The sequence below is a fragment of the Rhea americana genome, unplaced genomic scaffold (genome assembly GCF_003343005.1).
Source record: "Rhea americana isolate MKP2758 unplaced genomic scaffold, rheAme1 scaffold_233, whole genome shotgun sequence".
Classification (NCBI taxonomy): Eukaryota; Metazoa; Chordata; class Aves; order Rheiformes; family Rheidae; genus Rhea; species Rhea americana.
The window spans coordinates 50,569-72,927 of record NW_028186350.1 but is presented as its reverse complement, the minus strand read 5'-3'; the positions used below and the strand labels follow the sequence as shown (position 1 = coordinate 72,927).

General features: G+C 44.8%; 1 protein-coding gene across 1 annotated transcript; it reads right to left on the bottom strand.

The window, feature by feature from the left end:
- Positions 1 to 1,544: 1,544 nt before the first annotated feature.
- On the bottom strand, positions 1,545 to 21,879 carry ERLIN1 (ER lipid raft associated 1). Its single transcript, XM_085306121.1, has 11 exons — positions 21,731 to 21,879; positions 20,248 to 20,329; positions 19,338 to 19,384; positions 14,536 to 14,597; positions 13,423 to 13,548; positions 12,144 to 12,217; positions 8,842 to 8,900; positions 7,698 to 7,789; positions 6,706 to 6,795; positions 6,297 to 6,376; positions 1,545 to 6,096 (listed from the first exon to the last, which is right to left on the bottom strand). The coding sequence occupies exons 1-11, from the start codon at positions 21,841 to 21,843 to the stop codon at positions 5,878 to 5,880; spliced, it is 1,044 nt and encodes a 347-aa protein (XP_085162247.1). The 5' UTR covers positions 21,844 to 21,879; the 3' UTR covers positions 1,545 to 5,877.
- Positions 21,880 to 22,359: the final 480 nt, after the last annotated feature.

The window sequence follows — 22,359 nt, the reverse complement described above, 5'->3', positions numbered from 1 at the left end:
TTTTTTCCTCTTTTTCTTTCTTTCTTTCTTTTTCTGTTCTCCTCCAAGCTCCTGCTGATCTGGCTCTGATTCTTAGTTGCTATGGGCTTTTCATGGAGTTGCCTGTACCCTGGGTGCTGCTGCTTCTCTCACGCTGGCTCCACACCCAGTCTAGTGGCTCATGCTTGGTCCAAAGGGCTCTTTGGGCCCTGGTCTGGGGTTCTTGAGAGCTCCTGCTCTTCTTGGCCCTTTCCTGATGGGGCCACAGTGATGTGCTCACAGCTTTGCCATGCAAAGTCTGACCAGACTCAGAGCCCTTCACAACAGGGACAGCTCCTGCTCTGAGGACAGTGCCTGTGGGCACTGTGGCTTACGGGCCACTCCTGCATTAGCCCAGCACTGCAACTGGGGCCAGCTGCACAGTGTGTCTTGCCAGAGGCCTTGGCAGGTGCAAGCCAGGTTTGGATTCATTGTGGTCAGTCTCTGGCGGGGTTTTCCAGCTCTGGAGTTACCACTCAACTAACTCGTCTCCCGAAGGGAGATTTCCTGGCAGTGTTTTCACCACAGCTATTAATTTATGATCCTTCCTATGACCATTTTGAGCCATTCATTGTGAAACTGGTCCTCCCCATTTTGATATCATTCAGGTTGAAGGCTTTTATACAAATAAAGACTGAAAACAACTGTGTCCTGGGGTGTTTCTCTCAGCTGCGAGAGTAGCATGGGGAGCGATTTGTAGTCCTTGGGTAATCCCCCTGTTTGTCACCTCCTCTCCCCTGCTGGGGTTGCAGAGAGAAAACACAGTGAAAACCTTAAATTCTTTGCTACCAAAACAGGCCCCAGCCCCTCCCTTTAGTCTGAGAATGGCCATTGCAATTCTTAGCAAAGAGAAGAAAAAACTGGCCCTACCAGAGCCCCTCAAAGATTTTGACCTGAGTCAGGCCACTCTTGTAGCCCTACAGCAAAGGCACACAGTCTAAGGGAAGGCAAGAACCCAAGTGAAGGTCTTCTCTACTGTGACTACCAGTCCCTGCTACAGGTACTGTAAAGATGGTTAAGGCACACCACACAGCTCTGTTCCCTGCATCTAACTCCTCTTGGCAAACCAAACTCATTCGCTCTCCCACCCTGCAAGATTAGGACAACAGACCACACCAAGAGCCTTGAATCACATTTTGGCATCTCCTGTCCTCCTATCTGCACGCAGCAGTTGTGCCTGCTTGCAAAACATTCCCATGCTGCATCAAGCACTCCTGTGCTGGCTGTACGTGAAGGATGGAACAGCTCAGGCCAAGTCCTTTGGTCCAGCAGGGCTCAGCTTCCAACAAGATCTTTGGGGGACTGGGGCACAAACCAAACAAGGGCAAGCTGTAAATGTTATACCATGCTGCAGTTTCCCCTGAGCCCAGGAAGGTCCAGGACACTTGTGTGGCCCCAAGGTTGTCAGCTGTTGCCAATGAAGGCACACAGCTAGATGCAGTGTTACTGCATGTTAAGAAGAACAGACATACCCCATGTCTCCCAGGGAGACACTGGCCATAGAACACACAAAGCCACTGAGGATATGGTATCAATGGTATCAAAATAATTTTATTCTATTTTATCAAAAGAATGTAACACTGTGCATGTAAACATAAACATATGTATCGTGTTTCCTTAAAGAAGGTGCTGATCCAATGGCAAACCCCTTCAAAAAAAAAAAAAAAAAAAAGAGAGCACAGGCCTTTTGAACAGACAGAAAACAGTTCAAAACGAGGTTTCAGTTGCATCCACATTTCCAGCCTGAGCTACAGCTCCTGGCTACAAGCTTGGAGAGAAGCAATGCCCAGCTGAAGGTGTTAAGAAACCCATCATGGTCATCCAGCTGCTTGGATCTTTCACCTGTATTTGGACTTCTGAAGTGCTGCCCCCAGGGTGATGGCTGGAGGAGCAAAGTAGGATGGAGGAGCTTTCGGCACAAGGCACCAGGCATCTTGCAAACCTCGCTGCAGGACTTCTAGACACAGGAGCAACTCAAGGACATCCCTAAGACCACTCAGGCAGGAGATGAAGGTGGAAGGTACATATGCAGCCAGTGGATGATATTTAGCTAAAGAGCGGCAGCAAATCCATCCACCTGGATGGCTGCAGGGGCAGAGACAGCCTTGCACTGAGCTGCCTGCAGCTGAGGCCCAGATCCAAAGAGAATCAGCCCTTTCTATGCTGGCCTGGTAGGCTTCCCTTTTCCCCGCATAGGGATCTTGTTTTGATTGCTGCAGGCAAGCTGTGAGTTGTCTTTTTACTGCTTCTAGGCATTTCCCTCATGCTCTGGTTTCTTGGCACCTGTAGGCAGGCATTCATTAGCACCCAGCCCAGGTCCCTCTTCTGCAAGATGCAGGCTGCCCTTCTACAATGCTGTGGCTCTGCTGAGGCCTCTGCCACACAAGCTTTGCCTTCACCAGCCTGTGCAAGACACCTCTCACGTTGAGTCAAGGACCAGGGCTGCTTGCCAGGCCCTAAGATTACAATACAACATGTATCATAGGGGAACAGGTCTATCCCCTCTCCAGGGGTGTTTCTGTTTTCAAAAAGACTGTGGCTGGTCTCAAAATTCAACTCATATGGCTGTAGCTGTGTTTCTGCTTTGAAGCTACTGCTGCAGGCCAGTAAAACTGAGGTGCTGGAAGGCCAAAGACACACAATTCCACCAACTCCTCAAAGCCTTTCCCACAGAGGAAAGTGAATTTTGCTAATCAAACAGCACTTCCAGGAGGCACTTCAAGTATGACAGCTATGAAACATGCTGCTTAGCCTGGTATCCTTCCCTGAAAAGCACACTGATGAGTTTAACAACACAAGTGTTCAAAGAGCTCCCTTCTCTCTTGCCAATAGCCATGGGTTTCAGCTCTGCCCTTACTGCTGGTTGATCTGATCTTTCAGATGCAACACGTACACACCTTACCTCTTTCCCTGCCTCTGTAGGGAAGCCTCACAGTATTCAACAACCCCAGGGTACCAGGATCCTTCGACTACTGTTCAAACCCAGGAGTGCAAGTAAAAACTGAGTTCCTCCTGCAAAAGCCCAGCTGCGGGGCTCTGCACTCCCTTTGGTTTGAATCTGCAAGGCACAGGGCTGCTCCAAGATCCCTCTGTGTGCTAGATGTATGCACCACATGCTGGAGACTCCTTTCCTCCTGTCTTTCACTGAAGCTGGTATCAGCAGTACTTTTCCTCTCATCCTCCATTCTCACAGCAGGAGGGAGCATGCACATCTGCTGACCCCAAGCTTGAGGCAGGAGAGGCAATTGGCCCCTATCTGGCCTCTTGCTGTGGCAGGCCAGTCACCATTTCTGAGCTCTTGCCATGGCCGAGTTCAAATAACCAGCTGCAGATAGAGAAACAAGGGAGCCGCAAGCAATCACAGGCTACACGTTGAGCAGCTTGAGGAGCTAATAGGATCTGTGAGAAAAGAGAAAGACGCTCATAAGAAGCTGCCTGCAGGATGCTCCAAAAGACACCCTGCATTCTTGCCACAGTAACCTATCTCCAAGCTGCACTTCAAGCTCTTTGCTAGAGCTCAAGTGCTGAACTACAGCAGCTGTAGGGTGCCTGTGAAAGGGAACTGCAACTAGCTACAGTGCAGGCTAACACCAAGTGAAGAATAGCTGCTACATGTTGGGGAAAGAAAAGCTTGCCTCATAGGGCCAACCACCAGTGGGGCCTTGGGAGTTTGCACAGCTGGAGGATAAGCTACGTGAAACCACTACAGGCTTTCCGCAAATCCCATGGGCATTGTTACCCAAGCTGGCTGGCAGCAAAGCAAGACAGGAAGGGTCCAAACAACCCCACTCTGTCCCGGAAATGGAGAAGAGACAACTAGGGCAGGAGCTGAGACAGAGTAAGGCACCTTTTTGACTGTGTTACTGAACTTCCATTTAGGAGAGATGCTGTCATCATTCAAGTCGAACAAGCCACATTGGGTACAAAACTAGCACTGGAAGGCCCAAAGCATACAAATTATTAACAAACTTGAAGTTCAGGGTGTTCATGTGGGGCTGAACGTTTCACTATGGGAAAAGCTCTAGGCATGTTCCTCCAACTGCTGTGAGACCACAGGTAGTGCTAGGGACAGAACAGCTCAATACCGGTCATCAGGTGAGTCACTATCAATTGGTCTTTCTGGTGAACTGCTGTGGGGCTAAGCGCTTCACTTGACTGCACCAGAGTGGACAAAAAAACAGGATCAATACACAAATGTCCAAGCTCAAGCAAGAGAAGTGGTATTTGGACATGCACTGGGGCAAGCAGGGCTTGTAGTGCTGCTAGTTGAGGCATGGCATTCTGGATCAGGCCCCTGCTATATGCTCCTTCATTCACCATCTTCTGGAATTGTCAGAGAACACAGTAAGAAACATCCTGGAAACAAGCATGAGTCCTGATGGGCACAGGGGAGCATGGAAGAGAGTAGGAAAGCAGATTACCAACAGACTTTGCCCACCCCCACATCCTCCTTCAGGAATTCACCTTTTTTCTTCTCTTACCCCACAATGGTTCATGGGGAGCAGGGAACAGATACGACAGGATGCATGCCAGGAATAAAGGTCATCCTGCCAGTGTAGCTTGGTGAGTTAAAAGCCCTGTGACACAGCAAAGCCTGGCTAGCAACTGTAGGACTGGTGACAGACTCTCCACTGGAACTGCTTGAAGGATGCACAAGGGATGTCACAAGGCCAGTTCTTCTGAGATCCACAGACTTTGTACTGCTGTATTTAATCCCAAGGGGAGTGGTGATGCCTCACCTACTTTGAGATCAGGTATCAAATATCTGTTCTGCTGCAGAGCAGGGTCAATTACACAAATGAGGTGGAGAGCACAGCACAGCACTAGCCCTGGCAGGCTGCTGGTTGGGATCAGGCACCTATTCTCTGCTTGGCGATGGTCCATAACAGAAAGTGCCCATCTGAATAGCAGAATAATACTGAAACTCCTTCCCTCTGCCCCAGGGATATCTTGAATCTTTCCTCACTCTTCTCTTTTCATTCCCTTTGCTTGCAAGGCAGAGTGGCGGAAATTCAGCACCCTTTCCATGGTGAAAAGACCTAGAGAGGGGCTGAGGTCTGAGTAGCGATTTCGAAATTCTGGGCCCTTTGCTCCCAAGCAGCTGCTGAGGTGTTGCATGCATTTTGAATCCTGTTTTAGGGTGTGAGACCCAGCTGCAGCGTATTCCAATCACCCATGGCCAGCCAACATAAGGCTCTTGCTTGGAGAAGGGAAGTTACTAAAACCTGTTAAAGATCACTTATGCTGAGTCCGTGTTAGCTAGTGCCACTGCCTACAGGAAAGAAAAAGGTTATGGGTACACAGATCCTATTCAAATAATCAACTTCAAACCAAATCACTCCTTTCTGGGCCTCTCCCCAAGCAGGAGCACAGCCTCCACTGGCCAACAATTGAGTCCTCAAGGAGTTACATAGTGCGGACAGAACGTGCCTCAGGGTCCACAAAGTGAAGCTTCATTGGCAGAAGGAAGGAAATGTCTTTGCTTGGCCTCAGTGTGGTGAGCTGGGGAATGACCAGTATACAGCTGCATAGCACTCAAAGCCACATCTCTTGCCTCAAAGGTAATGCTTGCTAAAGAACTGCACCTACTGCGAAAGGCTTTCCTGGTTTCTGTCTTTTTAATATTCCAGTATAGGTATGTTAGTACAGGATTATCCCTCATCTGGAAGCACCAATTTAATAGGGGAAGAAACGGAAGAGGCAGAGCACTTGCAATGTGTTGCTAGAAGAAAATCAACCCAACTGCCACCTATACGCAAGATGTCCACGCATGTGCTGCATCCGCCCCACCAGCACAGGGCAATCCCCCTTCACAGCTGGGTTAGCTGCTGAGATACACTGGGCATCTTTCTACCTCTGTCAGCCTGTGTTTTCCTTTGTTTTGAGGTGGCTTTCTCCAGAGGTTTCTGGGGTCTCCTGTGAGGACAGGCTGGTTTCTCGGGCAGTCTTCAGACCAGCTTGCTGGAAGGCACAGGAATCCAAAAACACAGTCGGGATGCTGTCACCAAAATACAGCTTGCTGTTTGAAGCTATCGCATGATATTTCATTAATTCCAGATATTCTGGAGTGAGTTTCAGCTACAAAAAGAGAAACCAGATCCTGTAAGAGACAACCTTCTGGGGTATGTATCATTAGACTCCATCCATTAGCCCTTCCCCTAGGGAACGAGGATGTAGACTGTTAAAGCAAATGTTTTCTCAGTGTTGCCCCATCTGAGCTTACCCTCCTGTACAGAAGGGTAAGCAAGCCCTCTTCTCAATGGGTTTCAAGTGCTCACCTTGTTGGAATCAGCCAGCTTCTGAGCAGTATAGTACTCTGCATCAGCTTTTGCTTTCTCTCTTGCTAGGAATGCAGCATCTAATACAACAGATGATGGACAGGAGAAGGAGTGTTAGCAAGCGAATAGCCACATCACATGGAGCCCTCGGCCTCCTGCCCCATGGGGACAAAGTCGCTCAGCTACCTCCATGAAGCAACATGGCTGGCCACATGCCAGTGCTGCTGGCTTTTTGGAGAGGTACCTGCAAAGGGGAGGAAGTGCCCGAGCACATATTCTTGCACAGCTGCATCCTTTTTTATAGCATAGTAATGTCTATGAGCTCAGTTCTGAGGTTTCTCTACCCACAGTCACTGGGGAGCCCCTTAGCCAGAAGGTGACCCCAACAACACACTAGCATTACTGTTACCTTCAATTTCAGAAATTCGCTTCTCTGTTTCCTTCTCCATAATCTTCTGCTGATAGTGAATCCTGGCCACCTGAGCAGCTTTCTCCGCCTCTGCAATCACAATGGGCTTGGCTCAGACATTCACTTCTCAAGCTTTGAGCATCACCCCAGACTTTGGTCACAGACACACTGCCACACAGGTGACTTGCCCTCTGCTCCATCCCTCCTACAGTCCTGTATAGCTCAGTGGCAGTTTGTACTTCAAGCAACACAGCTATAGGGAGAAAACACAGTGCTGAAGTTTCTAGAGTCAAAGTGGTTCAAATCTTTTTTACAAATGTGATCTCCCTTGCCCAACCACATTTACCTTACAGAGTCCAACCAGTTCTGCCAGTGGAGTTGCTAGTTCTCAATCTGCAACATGAGCCCAGGCTTACATGGTGTTACACAGGTCTAAAAGTAGATGACTTTCAGCACCTGGGATTTACAGGCAGGGCTTCAAACAGCCAGTGGAAGCACTCTCATGCCTACACTTCTCTATTGTGCTTTGGGAGGAGAAAATATTCACAAAGAAAGCCTTGTAGATAAAACCACATGGACTAGGTATATTATGCAGAAATGCTGGGTTCAGCACAACTTGTCATGCCCAGTGAGCAGTGCTATTTGCAATGGTTTCACGGGGAGATGCATGCCTCTCAGAGCTTGCTGTACCAGAGGGTTACAAGCAGCAGGTCTGAGCAGGGAGCTGAGTGCTGCTGCTGCAGGATGGAGAAGTGCTCACTGCTCTGCTGCTATGGGGAGGGAGCTCAGACTGGGTTGAGGGAAGGTAGATGCAACAGCACCAACACTGATTTTTTAGATGTTTCCCACTAACTGCTGGTGGAGCTTGGCTGTGCTTCTTTCAGGGAGCTGTCAGCAATGCATGACTATGTCCCATCCTAGCTTACTGGGGGATGTAGGAATGGAAATTCATTCAGGCCAGAGTCTGTCGGTACTCCTGACTGGTGACATACCTATGAGTGCTTTCTTCCGGTCTGTCTCTGCTTCCTTCTCTACTACCTTCTGCTTCTGGGCTGCTATGAGTAGCTTGGTCTTCTCAGCCTCCCTGCAGGATGATAAACAATATCACAGTAGAATGGAGCCGGGAAGCAGCTCTGCAAACAAAGGCATGAGAGGCCTGCAGAACAAGTTAATCAAAAGTCAGCAGTGCACCTTTGCAGCAGCGAAGGCTGGCCAAGTCCTCAGCTGTATAAGGCCATACATAGCCAACTGGCTTAAGAAAGGGATTACTCCGCTCTATTTGGCATTGGTGAGGCCACATTTGGATACCTGGTCCAGTCTGAAGCCCTCAGGACAAGGGAGACATAAACAAACTGGAACAAATCTGGGGGAGACCACAGAGATGGTGGGGCTGGAGACCAGGATGTACGTACAAGGAGAGGCTACAGGAGCTGGGGTTATTCAACTATGGAACAAGGTGAAGGGGGATTCAACTACAGGGGCTGCAGATCCGAAGCAGCTGTAGAGATGACAGGGCCAGACTCCACTCAGATGGGAACAGCTACAGCACAGGAGGCCATCATATGAATGGACCTTAGCAAACAGTCCTTCCCCTTTCAAGGGGTGCTGCACTGGAACAGTTCCCCGACCTGGAGGATCTCCAGTTTGGGGGATTGTCCAGACTCACCTGGACATGGCCCTAAGCAACCTGCTGTAGTTGCGGAGCTGGCCCTGCTTTGGGCAGGGGCTTGGACAAGAGATGTCCTGGGGTCCCTATCAAACTAAAATCTTTCGGTGATTCTGTGAGTTTGCTGGAAGGGAGCTTTTGGACAAGACATCAGGACCCCAGGGCCTCAAATTCAGTTTTTTAATCTAGATAGCACACCAGCATCCTCCAGATTTAAAGGAGTAGGAACTTATTAGCCTTGTCATGGACTCTGCACATCCTAACAATCATCTCTCCAAAGGGCTAAAACACTTCCAGGTGATGAGAGCTACGAAAATAGAGAAGCAGACTGCACAAATGCATCTAACTCAGCACATGCACAACTGGAGTCTCCCTTCCATCTTCTGAACACAAGCTAAGTTTTATAGAAGTACTATGTCTGTGCTAGACCCTCAAAATAAATTAATATRATTTTATGTACAGTTACTCACATTAGCTCAAAATTTCTTCGGATGGCTTCTGGGATTTTGGGTTTTGTAACACGCACAGCCTGAAGAAAAAAAGCACATTTTATATGAAACTTTCCGAGGAGATCTGCAGAGCTAAGAAACATCTTTGCTAAACCAGCTTTAGTGCTCTGGCCACTAGTAAAGACAATGGACGTTTCCATGTTGATCCAAGACCGGACATAATGGTTCCCTATCCTCCGGTACAAACACAGCTGAGAACAGCATCTCTTCAAATGTAAGGCTCCTGTTTAATTTCCTGTCTCTGCATTTTTTACAACACCTAAGTGATCAAATAATGTCTGTGGAAAAGACTCCTTATGGGATCTTTCTTAGAAAGTACTTAGTTCTCCACCCTAGATGGAAATATTCTCCAGAGATCACAAGACAGCAATTCCCAAGGCAGTGCTCAAGAAAGGGGTTCACAGATGCAATGAGATTAAATTGCAAGAGTGAGACTTGCAAATGAGAGGTAGGGCTACATGTTCAGGAACAGATTTTTCAGGAGAAAAGCTTTCAAAAGATACCATGTAATGGCATATTGGTGAAGAGGGGAGAGCAGCAGGACATGTGTGATAGCTGGGAACAGCTSTCATACACAATTGCTGATCAACAAGAGTGATTTAGCTGGCAGTGGTGACACTACAGTTCAGGTACATGACTTGAGGCAGAGATGGCTGCTAAACTGCTCTGCAGAGACCTTCTCTGAAATACAGGGCAAAGACCCCTGAAAGCCGGAGTAGGAGCTGCTGCTGCCCAGCCCATGTGAGTCACTTGGTTCTCTGCTGAGCTCTGGGAGCTGTGGATTAAAAGAGTTCATGGCTGCAAGATCGCTTCACAACTCTCTAGCTCAATCTCCATCACAGATCTAGCACTGAACCTACTGGTTCTCTCTGGACTCAGCAAGTCTGTGAAGAACTACATTGCTTCCACACACCGAGGGACATGGACACTTCCCTGGCAAGTCTTTGCACATGGTGAGAAAAGGGAATTGTTTCTGTGTGACAGGCATCCTGACTCCTGCAAATTCACCAAGCCTGGAAAAAACGATCTGGTTGGACATCAGAACAGGACATCTGTGAATAAACACTGCTTCTCTGAGCAAATAAAGGCAGCAGAATTATGGGATACCAGCTCAGAGCATCTTTCAACGAAAGGTTTTTCTAAACTCATATCAGAAGCAAAGCCTCACCATATCCCTGAAAAGGTACTGTGTGCAGAAAGCTCTCTTTTCAGGAATCCCCTTGCTCTCTCAGCCATGGCAGAGCAAACAGGAGGATATTCTTTTTACCTCCACAATGCCTACGGTCCCAAAACAAAGATCCAGAAGCGTTTACTTCAAATACAGGCAACTCTGTAATTAGGAAAGCATCCAGAGCTCTGAAAATCTTCACTAGCTTATTTTTTTTAAGAGCCAAAGACTCACTGCTTTTTTCTGCAGTCTTCACAGGTAATGAGAATAGGCAGACAAGGCTACAGTGCCCCAGTTCCTCATCCTTAAATACAGGTGTGACATTTGCCTATTTCTAACCATCACGAATATCCCTCAATCACTGTGATCTTTCAAAGATGATAGGGAGCAGCCTCACAATGACACAGGCCAACATCCCAGCACCCTTGGATTCATCCTGTCTGGTCCCACAGACTTGTGTATATCCAGTTTGCATAAGTGATCGCTAACTCAATCTTCCTCTACTGTAGGTAAAGTTTCACTTCTGTGGACTCTGCCACCAGGTTAAGGACCTGAGAGACCTGAGAGCAGAGTAGGCCAGAAAAAGTTTGAAGGCAAATGAAGCATTGAGTACCTCTGCCTATTCCACATCCCTAGTCATTAGGTCCCTGCCCCATGGAGCAGTGTCTTCACAGTTCCTTAGCCTTCCTTTGGCAGCTGATTTTCTTTAAAAGCGCTTCATGTTGCCTTGCACATCCACTGCTAAGTTTAAGTCCAGGCGAGCTTTGGTTTTCCTAACTTCACCTAAGTTATACACAGTTGCACATGGGGAGTTTAAAGAAAGGTCAACCCTTCACCAATGGAGCAGAATGTTTCTCTTCCAACATGGAAGAACTGTACTTCAAGGCACAATTTTACTGGCGATAGATACAGCTGTTTTGAAACAGGATGATAGAAACACCAGGGAATAATCACACTGTTTCTAAAATACTGCCAATGAATCACTTTGCTCAGAACTTACAGAATGTTTTCAAACTGCTGGTCGGTGAACTCAGTGGGGCTGAAATGGGCTGGATGTCCTCCAACTTCTGACCAATAGTTAAAATTGAGCATGCCAGATTGAGATGGGACAGGTTATGCTGAAGATCTGATTCAGCTCTGTAGTTAGCATTTCCCAGCAAAGACCCGCTCTTTCTAATCACAGCATATGGAAAGATGTCATATTATGATGATATTTTTAATAGAAAATGATCTTCTGTGGTAGAACTATATGAAATGTATAGTGCAAATAGCTGGCACCTTTGGAAGAGCAGAGACATCTCGCTCTTGTGATAAGACAGTGACTGCAGTTCATTCTCACTGAAACACAGCAGGGGCAGATGAGCCACAAAACAAAATAACAATTATTACAGCACTTCACATGCTGGCTAAAGGGAGGCTTTCATACCCTTCTCAGGGACAGCTAGCCTAGGAAATGGGACACCGAGAATGAGCAAAATAGTTGCAGACTGACTCTTCTCACCAGTGGAAATCTTCAGAGATTCCTGAAGATTTTTTCCATTTTAACCCTTGTGGGCCTAAGTCATATTTTTCCCAATTGGTAGCCCTAAAACTTACATGCCTTTAAAAAACCAACAAGTCCCACAGYCCAGCTAAGATTAAACATGATTTTCCAAATGCAAGTAGAAAATCACCTGGAATATAATATCCTTTCCTATCTCTGGCACAAGTACGGAAATTTTTCTTTTTCAGATTACCTGTAGCAATTGTGCTGGCATGCTGGAGTGCTCAGCTCTGCAGGGATGCCAAAGATGGTTTAAAAAAAAAAAACAAAAAAACCCCACTTTTTCTTGCATTTGCAAATTAAAACCAGTACCTGCAGGTCTGTGGCCTACAAGGCCCTTTTCTGTACCCTGCAGGTCTTCCTCTAACATAAAAACAGCTTTTAGAAGCAGCCACTGTCATACGGACAGTCTTCAACTGACAAACCCCATCTCAAGGCTCAACTGTTTCATGTTATGTGGAAAAACAGAAGCAAGAAACCTCGCTGATCCACTGAAAGGTGAGTGAGTTTGAGGTGAGAAAGGGAATAACCTTTACCAGGGAACGAACCTACCTGTATAGTGAGACCTGGTGCCATGACATTCAGATCTTTCTGCAGGGCCAGCTTCAGATTCTCATCTATCTGATCTGCATTTGGAGAAAAAGAGAGAGAGGCTACATGAATCTGTGCTCATCATTTTTCCTGCAGTTTGTGCAGCAGTGAGAGTCAGCTGACCTTCAAGGGTCATCTCTATGCACGGCATAAAATAAAGATGCTCTTCGAGCTCATTCAGTACATTGTCTCCATTTGTACATTCTCTGGAAAACATTTCCCGTGCAAAATGTTCCCAAGAAGAAAGCCACAGAAGTTGCACACTAGTGTCTCTGGAAAGCTTCGGCTACTGACATGTTCATGGCTGCAGCTGAAGGCAAATCACTTTCAGTGTCTCAGGAAGAAAGCATACCTGGAGATTGTGGTACTGCTACCTAGCTTAGGCCACACCAGCCCCACAGCCAGCAGGCAGCCCTGCCTTGGATTGCTAGAGATCTGCAGTATCCAATTCTTCCTACTGGAAAAATGTATTTTATCACTTCAAAGCTCTAAGAAGTTTCTTCCACAGAAATGGCCAGCCATCAAGGGATTAACCTACATGTACTATTAGGAAACTCCTCTTTAACTAGAGACACCTGGCAAGTATATCTGAGTACAGCATTCAAAGTCTTACTGCCTCTTAATATTCAAAGTATGACAAGCTCTTAACTTTCCATCCCATAAACCCACTTTTCTCTGCTCTGCCACTTAAGAAGGAAATTGATGCTGTTATGTCTGTGAAGGCACAGGCATATACTTGCATTGGTGCACTGGATCCAGGAAGCAGAATATTAAATTTGCTAATTCTTGAATCACTGCTACCCCCTTGTGAAAAAAACAGAGCAGTGCAATGAACTGAGCCATCCATTCCAGCTCCTTCTTCCTAACATTCATGAGGAAGTTTTTAAATTAAAAAAAGTTCAATCAGTAATAGTACAGAGGCCTAAAAACAGATGCAGGGAAAATAAAAACATCATCATAGAGAACGAAATGAGCATGACTGCATGCACAAGAGCACAATGACTATCTTGTATGTCCAGAATTCAGCCATAGGTGAAAAAAAACTTAAATCCCAACAGACAGATAAAGACACAGCAGTTACACAGAAAGAGGCATATGGATTTTTAAAGAGGCGTTTTTTTAACTGCGAGTTCAGCACAGGGCCTGTTTGCTTACAGGAGGTTGCTATAACATACTCCACAGCAGAACAGGGGGATTACACAGCCTTTTTCATGGGCACATCCAGCTGCCATATACTTACCAAACAGCTCAATGTATACTTCCTGGAGAGTATGGGCACTGCAGAACTGATTCAGCTCATGATGAATTTTATTGAAGATCAAAGTCTTATCATAGTCTGCAGTATAATTTCTCACAATATCATACACTGAAGAAATAAAAGGATTATCACAGGTCATTATTGCACAGAGTGACTTTCTACTGTCTTGTACTGTCTTTAAGTCTCTTGTAACCCTACTGCCTCAAAATGACAGCTCAGATCATTAGGAGAGTAGCACAGCCCTGGGACAAGACACCCTAGAGGCAAGGGATCTTCATCTGTAGGAGCTTTCAGAAATTGCCTGGAAAAAGTCACAGCTGCACTGACCTGATGTTAGTGAAAGCCCTGCTGTGACCAGGAGGCTGGAGTAGTGACCTGCAGAGGTTCCTTTCACCAACGCTCATGGGATTATATGACTTCAAAGAGCAGGATAATTATGGTAAGATTTACTGCATGGTCCTGTTTTATGATCTGCATAAACAAATGAAATAGTAAAGGCTGCCCAGGACCTGTATGTATAGGAACAGATACTACTATAAAGAGAAAACAAGTATGGTTCTCATCGTTATAACACGAATTCACCCTTCACTGCTTTAGCAACTCTAGGGTTTTGCATTAAGTCATGCTGCTGAAAAAGGGTATCTAACTCTTTTTAATTCAGCAGCCAGTAACACAAGAAAATAACACAGCTCCTATATGGGCTTTACCTTTGTAATTTTCTGAGCAGCCAGGCTGGCAAACACCTGGGTGCTTTTTCACGTGTATTTAATTTTGCGGGTCTCCTCCCCCTTAGTTGCAAGAAACTGGATTGCTTGAGTGCTTGTTACAAACAGCCTAGAGTTTCAAAATGGACAGCTGTAAAACCCTTGCGGTGAGAACTAGTCGTACAATTTATTTTCATCTTTGCAAATGCTGTGGCTGCAAAGCTCTTTGAAAAGCTTGCAAAAACAAGTATAGAACTAAGTGCTACAGTACTGGGAATCGTAAAGAAAACAAGACACAGAAAACAGAAGCAGCCTTGCAAATTAACATTGGGCTGCTAAGCAGGAGTGAGGACAGTCATGGTGCTGCTTGTTGAAACAGGACAGAAAATACCTGCATGTGGCGCCAACTTATTCACAACTTCTATTCGGTCAATGTAGATCATGACACCACCACTATGAATGAAAGAGAGACAATTCATGAATTATTTACGCATCTCTTATTTAAATAAGTTGTCCTTTTTTCCTCTTCTACTGAATTCTGTTGGAAATCTGCAGTTAATTTCTACGCAGAACAATTCTGATCTCTTGAACATTTTGCAAATAGATGGCAGCAAACCTCAGCTTTGTATGGATTGGTCCCTCTTTCTGCATAAATACAAAACATGCTCCAGCAAGTCTGGAAAGAACTTCCATTTCACTTTCTGTTACCTCCTATTTACACAACAGAAGAAAACCATCTTTAAACAGGAATGTAGCTGCAACGATCAGAAACGTAGAGCCCAACGTAACAAAGGAAAGAAAACACGACAGCAGGCAACACCTCCTGTAAGCAGCAGAGCAGCCTTTGTCTACACAAACTTTAAACATAGCGCAGTTCTTCTAGGCAGAGGGTGCAGCAAGTATACTTTAAATAGACAAGCTGTTAGCTTAAGTTCATGCATTTACTAACTCCAACAGCACTTGAGAAGGCCACATAAAAAAAGAGAAAGAAAACAACGTATTTTAATTCACATTCCTTGCACAAATGTTACCGTCAATGTTACAAACTGCTATACACCAGTAACACAACCAAATACTTGTGTCCAGGCACAAGTACTGCCAAAAAGATCCAGACGCACCACAGGAAAAGGCCTCCAGGTTCCTTCTTTCCCTGAGCAGCTCCAAAAGAGGCCTGCAGTCTGCCCCAAGTGATCTGGCACTGCCTGACTGGCAAGGGAAGTGGGAACTACAGATGGTGCCTGATCCTAGTCTCTGCTGCTACTAACATAATTTCCAGCAGTTTATGCCCACTCCTGGAGATTTTGCTGCTTTGCAAGGTAAGGTAGGAAAGCTGGGTATAAAGCCCTCAAGACCACTGTAAATTCTAACAGAATGCTGGGGCTACTGCTGAGGACTCAAAAGAGAAACAGGCATCTCCAGAGACAACTCAAAATAGAAGAGAAAGCTTAGGTGCTTTGAATCACCCTTTGGGGAACCTCATTCACCATTTACTCTAAATCAGTGACACCAGAAAGGAATAAATCATGATTCAGTACACAAATCTCCAACGAAGTCTGCAAACTYGCCTCCCAAACATCTAGGTGCATCCAGCATACTTTCATTTTCTATTGCTACCTAATCCTCTTCCTGGCATTCAGCCCTACGTTTAATTAAACACATTCCTCACGATCCTCTGARGCTGCTTTCAACCTGTTGATTTGCTCCAGCCACCTTATGACATTTCCTCTGGGACAGGGAAATCCGATTTATCTTCTTGAGGTACCATCTACATACCCTAGTGAGGAACCAAAGCAGAGAATGTAGTCTCAGAAGGGCCATTCCCACCAGATTTTCCTGCAGGGTCAACACTGTAAGCCTTAATATTAGGCTCCTTTCTGCATGTCAATGGTGTGGGAATATTAGAAACAAAAAGAAAACACCTGAGACACAATGCATCTCCTATGCAGGACTCATGTCACTGCCCCTCAACACCTCATATGCAAGAAAGGATGGCACCTCAGATCAGAGGTATATACTGCCCCCATACAAACCACACAACACTACCTGTAATAGTTCTTCCAAAGCTCTCAATCACCAATATGGGCCAATAGAGGGGCATAAGTGATCAGTCCTGCTGACACAGGCAATGACCTCTAGGAAATGGGTACCACCAATCAGAACTTAACTATGCTGTCCCCACTAAGGATTTAAAGTGAGCCTACAAAGCAGTTACATTAAGTTTTCCATGCAGTCAGTTGTTGAAGCTATTCTCATTTAACACTTTGTAGTGAGGATGGCCCTTTGAACAGTCTTCCTATAAATCCAGAAACAAAACTGGATTGTACTACTCTGACCTTAAAATGAGCATGTTGGGAAAGATCTCTCAAAGTTTGGTCCAAAAGGTATTAGTAATCTGAGGTGCAGAAGATACTCTCCTGGCAGTCTTGGGACAGTTGCTCCAGCACAGTATCATGTAGTGTTTTGGGGTAGGAATACATTCACACATCTTGTTGATCAGAAACGGAATAAATCCTCTTTATCAAAAAATGCTTTACTTGCACATTGGCACCTAGAGCTTAGGTGTTGCCTCAGATAACATCCTCTCAATTTCAGCAAGCCACTATTACTCTCAAATGTCTTCATTTGCAGAAGAAAGTTTCTTGTTAAATGCAAGGCAGGATGTGAAGTAGAGCTCCCACAGAGAGATTTCAAGACTTTCAACACTACAACCCTCTGCTGCAATATCCACTGTCTTGCTAAAACTGAAATTTGGCAAGATTCCTGTATAACAGCTACCCAAAGGTCCTGAGGTCCTCACATCAGAGCCATTCACAAGGTTGGCCAGACAAAGCAGCACGGAGTTGAGTGAGCTCTTCAGTCAAGGAGAGAGGAACAAGTAGAAATCCATGTGAAGTCTGAAAAGAGGCTCAACAGGTAGATCACGTGCATCTGGGAGACGTTTAGGCACATGGCAAAGTTTGCTGTATTACTTAAGACACAGAACCAAGAAATGTTAAGGGGGGCAGCTAAAAAGAGATCCACCGTGATAATGTTTTTAATGTAATCCTTTAGTACTTACCAGCCTGAGTCACAGACCAAGACACAAGTTCACAGACTAAGACCTGGCAGTACCTATGCTAGATACTACTGAAACATCAGTAAAACACTGCCTGTAACTTTAAAGGACAAGGTGAAAGTGTATCATTTTTTGGAGATCAGCAGCCCTGCCATAAGGAAACTCCTGAACTTTCCAAGAGACAGAGCATATATTTCTTTATCAGGGATAGTCAGAAATCTCAGACACTAGACATAATTCCTATAAATGATTCTTCTTCTCTGCTTAGAGCAAATAAATATTCTCCCTTTGGTAATTAAATGATTTTATTCTCTAGTGTGTCAGCACTTTTATTAAAAACAAAGTATTTTAAAATCTCTATTTAACATATTAATTTAACATTGTCAGGTATACATGGGCAGGGTAAGGCAGAAATTGGAGTTGGGACACCCACACAGCCACCTAGAAGATTCCAAATGGAAATGAGAGAATATGAATAAGGTGGAAGAGAAACCCATCCTTAAAGTCTGATGGTCTAATATACAGTTACAGAGCTTAAAAGCATTTGTAGAAAATCTTCAACAGAGATAGTAAAGCTTTAAATTTTATCCATTTGTTATTTATAAACAAAAGTTTTACTACAGATATTTGAGTTTGAGTCTATAAACTGGCCTTGACACAGAGTAACTTGAGACTTTGATTCTAAATGCAGCAAATTAAGAAGTACTAAACATMATACAGAAACTAGCTCTTGTAACAACACCTTAAAAAAGACATTGGGATCTTTGGTCTGCATTGGTTCAATTATTAACTAAGATCTGTTTCAACAGCTGTCTTATGCATTTATGCATGTTTGTTATCTGTCATTTCATAACCGCTTGTACAGCACAGCTGAATTCAGTAGCTCCAAAACATAACAGAAGCTTAATGAACTAGATATACAAAATTAAAGAGAGAGTATCTAGTTCCTCAGAGCAGCACATTTTAATTTCGACTGTGTTTAGTATGTGTAACATGGCTATGATTCACAGGAAAGTTTCCTTGGTTTCTTGAGATGGTTGGACATCGTCCCCAGCCCAAAGGCTGGGTGCAGTTACATAGAGCCCTGGCTGTGGCACTGGACTCTTGCACTATTTACTAACACTCCAGAAAATGGTTTGAGATTAAAACCAAAACAAACCAGGGCTCACAGCAACCCTTTTATGTTAATATTTAAGCTCAGGGATAAGCCCAAGTAATATCTGATGATTTGCTATAATAACTTAAAAATCTTATTTTAACAAAGCCCAAAGCAAATTAAAATTATTTTTGCTTAAAGTTGCCACTAATGTTTGAGTTCTAATTTTAGCAGGATTGTTTTGTTTCACTATCCTTGTCATACTGATAAAATAGCAGAAAAACATATTGGTTGTGTTTTTCATTATAGAAATACTGGGGGCACCTTAAAGCCACAAGAGAAAAAGTATTACTAGTTTTCTTTCATCTTGAAGAAACATGCAGTGACTACTTTAATCTGTGGATGAATCAACACAACAGGATCTGCAACCCAACCCAACCTGCTCTCTCCTTCTGTTACTGCTCAGCTTGTTAAAACTATCCAGATCTTTGCTGACAAAAGGAGTAACCTAATTATGAAGCAGGCCACCCATGCACTGGATTTTTCTTTACTCTGTCTCGCTCTTTCYTTACATTAGGTGAAACATCAATTCCAAAAATGCCCAAATATCTCCAGGAGTCTCACCTTCTTGAGTTGTTTTACAAATGAGTCATCTCCCAATCATAAGGAAGGATTCCTGTTCACTATTTACTTTTGCCCACTGCTAGTGTCAACAATTGTATTAGTCACAAGATTTAGACTAAAAATACTGCAAAAGTAGACCAAAGAGCAAGAAATGGGATATTAGAGAGTAACTGAAGATACCAAGAAAAATCAAGAGAATGGTTCCTGCCACCACAGACGCAGGTACTCCCCTTTTTACTGAAAACAAGAGCACTCTTTTCCATACTTCCTTCTCTATTTCCAAATATGATGTATGTGTGTGTCTACAAAATATTTTACTCTCCAGCCTCTGCCTCACAGCACTGTAGAGAATTACCCGCAAACTACACAAGAGAGTGCATCTGCTCATCACCAAAGGAAATATAAAGAAACAACATACCTTGTCCCACAAGGCACATTTTTCACTTCATCAGTCTGCAACGTGGTCTGAAATAAAGACAATCTGTGCTCAGAAAAGTGCTCCTTCTCCAGAAAAGTCATGCTGTACACAGAGTCACACAATCATTAAGAAGGAACATAGAACTAAAAAAGTGTCCTGTGCCTCTCTCTTGGCTCTTGTAGCTATGCCCAGAAGGAAGATTCTTTTCAGCTTTGTTTTGGGAAATAACAAGGGATATGCATTTATTTCCCTACCCCTTCTTTCCTGCAGCACAACAGTCTACAGCTCTCCTAGGAAATAGTTAAGACCACAAACACAGACTTTCCACCCACCTCCAGACATCTCCTGCTCTAAGCAACACACATGCACCCTTTGAGCATGTAGAGATTGCCTGTCCTTGAAAGCCATGGAGTGRAATGTCTGAAGAGTCAAAACATGGTGATATTTTATGCTCAAGAGTCAAAGCATCCCACAGCAGGTATCTAACATTAGGAATGCATTCTGTAGCTTTGACTGCACACTGGAAGCTCAATGGAAAGCCATTTCATTTGCAATGCACAAGGAGCGCACATACTGTGTGTTCTAAGGAAGCCATGAGTTTGTCTGGACATTGGCTCACCCTGCTGATAACATAATCTGAGAGCAGACAGCACAGAGAAAGTCACAGCATAATTCACAGCCTTGGTAGCTTGCCCGTAACTCACATCATTAAGAGGACAAGTTCCAGCATACAGCTGAGTCTGGCACCTAAGGCAGAAGGAACTCAGAGTTTCCTAGGAATTGCGGCTCTGACTACTGAATTACTGAGCCTCTCTGCAAATACTGGTTGCCCAAATTACCCAAACATTTGGCAATATCCCCACTGATACTTGCTCCCACTCATGCTCTTCCAAGATGAGAGAATACTAACCTGCACAGATTTGAATGTGGTAATAAATGGAAGCATGATGTGGTAGCCTGGTCCACTCGGACTAGCTAAAAGCGCACCGCCCCTACAGAGACAGAGGAAAAAACGGGGAAAAGGCTCAAGCAACTGGAAAATGGTAAGTGCTGGCTTTGAGAGAGAGAGAGAGGTGGCAAGTACATTCACACCACCAACAGTCACAGCTATGGTACCACAGATTACATTACTCATCCCAACCAAATCACTCTAGACTTGTAACCTAAGACATTACTGTACCAAAGAACAAGCTAGTATATGCAAACTAAACTCCCCTGACTGCACAATTCCCTCACAAAAAGGGCTGAYTCAGTGTAAGATGCTTTACCGTTGCAACCCAACAATTGCTTGCTTCCCTCCTGTGAGAGTTACTATTTTTCAGAGAAGGCCAATATTGCTAAATTCTTCCATCATTACAACGTTGGAGAGAGCTTCAAGAACACAGATTTTCTTCTCTAAATAGTTCACCGGTAACCATGGAAAAATCCAGCAGTTTTTGTGATACAGTTGATTTGGATTTCTACAAGACAATCAATAAAGTCCCTTAGCCAAAGCACGCACACACACACAAAAAAACCCCCCCAAAAATCAGTGACCTCTGCAGGATCCTTGTATGGACCTTGTATCAGTTAAAAGGCAGGAAACAGAAGAGAGCTCTCAGTGACCAGTCCTTGTAGTGTAGTTAGGATTTCTGCAGTGTCATGTTCAACACTGACAATTAAAGTAAAAAGTAGTGCAAAAGAAAGTGGCTTCTGATATTGGATGTGAAGAATAGAAAAGGTAAGGCCAATGACAAAAAACTGCAGAAAGGCTGGGGCTGAGTTTCTCTGTTCCTTTGTTCAAATTTGAAATAAAATCTGCTCAAGATGTAGCATTTAGCAACCATAGGCACTCACTGTGCTCACTGACAGAAGGCAAAACTGCTCTACGGATGCTGCTGAAGGCAGCTACAAGCCCCACGCAAAACTGTCGGTCAAGAATCAGTGCAAAGGCCCAGTTCAAAAGCAACAAAGAACTAGGTATTCTGGGTGATCAAAGGTCTTTGGGCAGAGGTAATAGCGCTGAATAGGAAAGAGAAAGATCAGCAGACAAGTAAGAACTCGATGGACCTAAAGCCTGCACAGATAAGAACACAGACTCTTAGTTCTTAAATCCAAATTGCGATTCAGAAACATCAGCTCTGTAATACKGAGGTGGGAAAGGTAGCTCAGGATTCAGAGAGGCCAAAACTCATAATGGTTCTGCACAGACTTAGGCTTTCTTAGCCCTTAATGCTTCTGGTTTAAGAGATCAGAAACAGTACTCCTGCCCACTCAAGGGCAAAACCTTGACAAAGCAAATAGAAGAGCATAATCCTCTCCACAGGTGATCTGGGCCCATGGAAGAATCTCAGTGGAAAATAAAACCTAACAAAAGGTGTGAAAGCCTTCAAAGTACTAACAGGAAACAGTACCTGTAATACACAGCCAGGTGCCCCTCCTCAACCTTGTGAATGGAAGAGTACAAGAAGAAGACAAGGACTCCCGTGGCAGCCGCAACTACCGCCCCAGCCTGGGCCATGGTCATTCTCACATCATCTGTGGAACAAATATAGTTATTGCATGGATAAGTGGACAGCTGCCTGTTTGATGAGGCACTGTTCTAACAGTGGTGTGCACAACAATGTTCCCCATCTCCTTTCTCTGACAGTGTCTTTCCTCCCTTCCCCCACAAGAAACCTTCTCATCTTGCAGGAGACACCCAGGATCTACCACCAGAGCACCTTGCAAATCCCGTCCTGCATCACAGAGGCCACCTCCTTTCCCGTTCAAAGCTGCGTTACAAACTCACGCTAATTATAGCGCTGCTTATATAGAACAACAACAGGAAAAGATTATTTTAAGATTCGTTTGATGCAATCTGGGGAGCTAGAGAAAGGGAGCTGGTATCACGCGGCTCGTCAACATGCTATGCAAACTTCAACTCGGGTCTAGCGGCATCACGCACTTAAAGAGTGACCCGTCAGTTCAAGTATCAACGCTTGTCTGGCGGGAGCTGCGACACATCCGAAGAGAGGCCACTGACGGCACGGCACGGCACGGC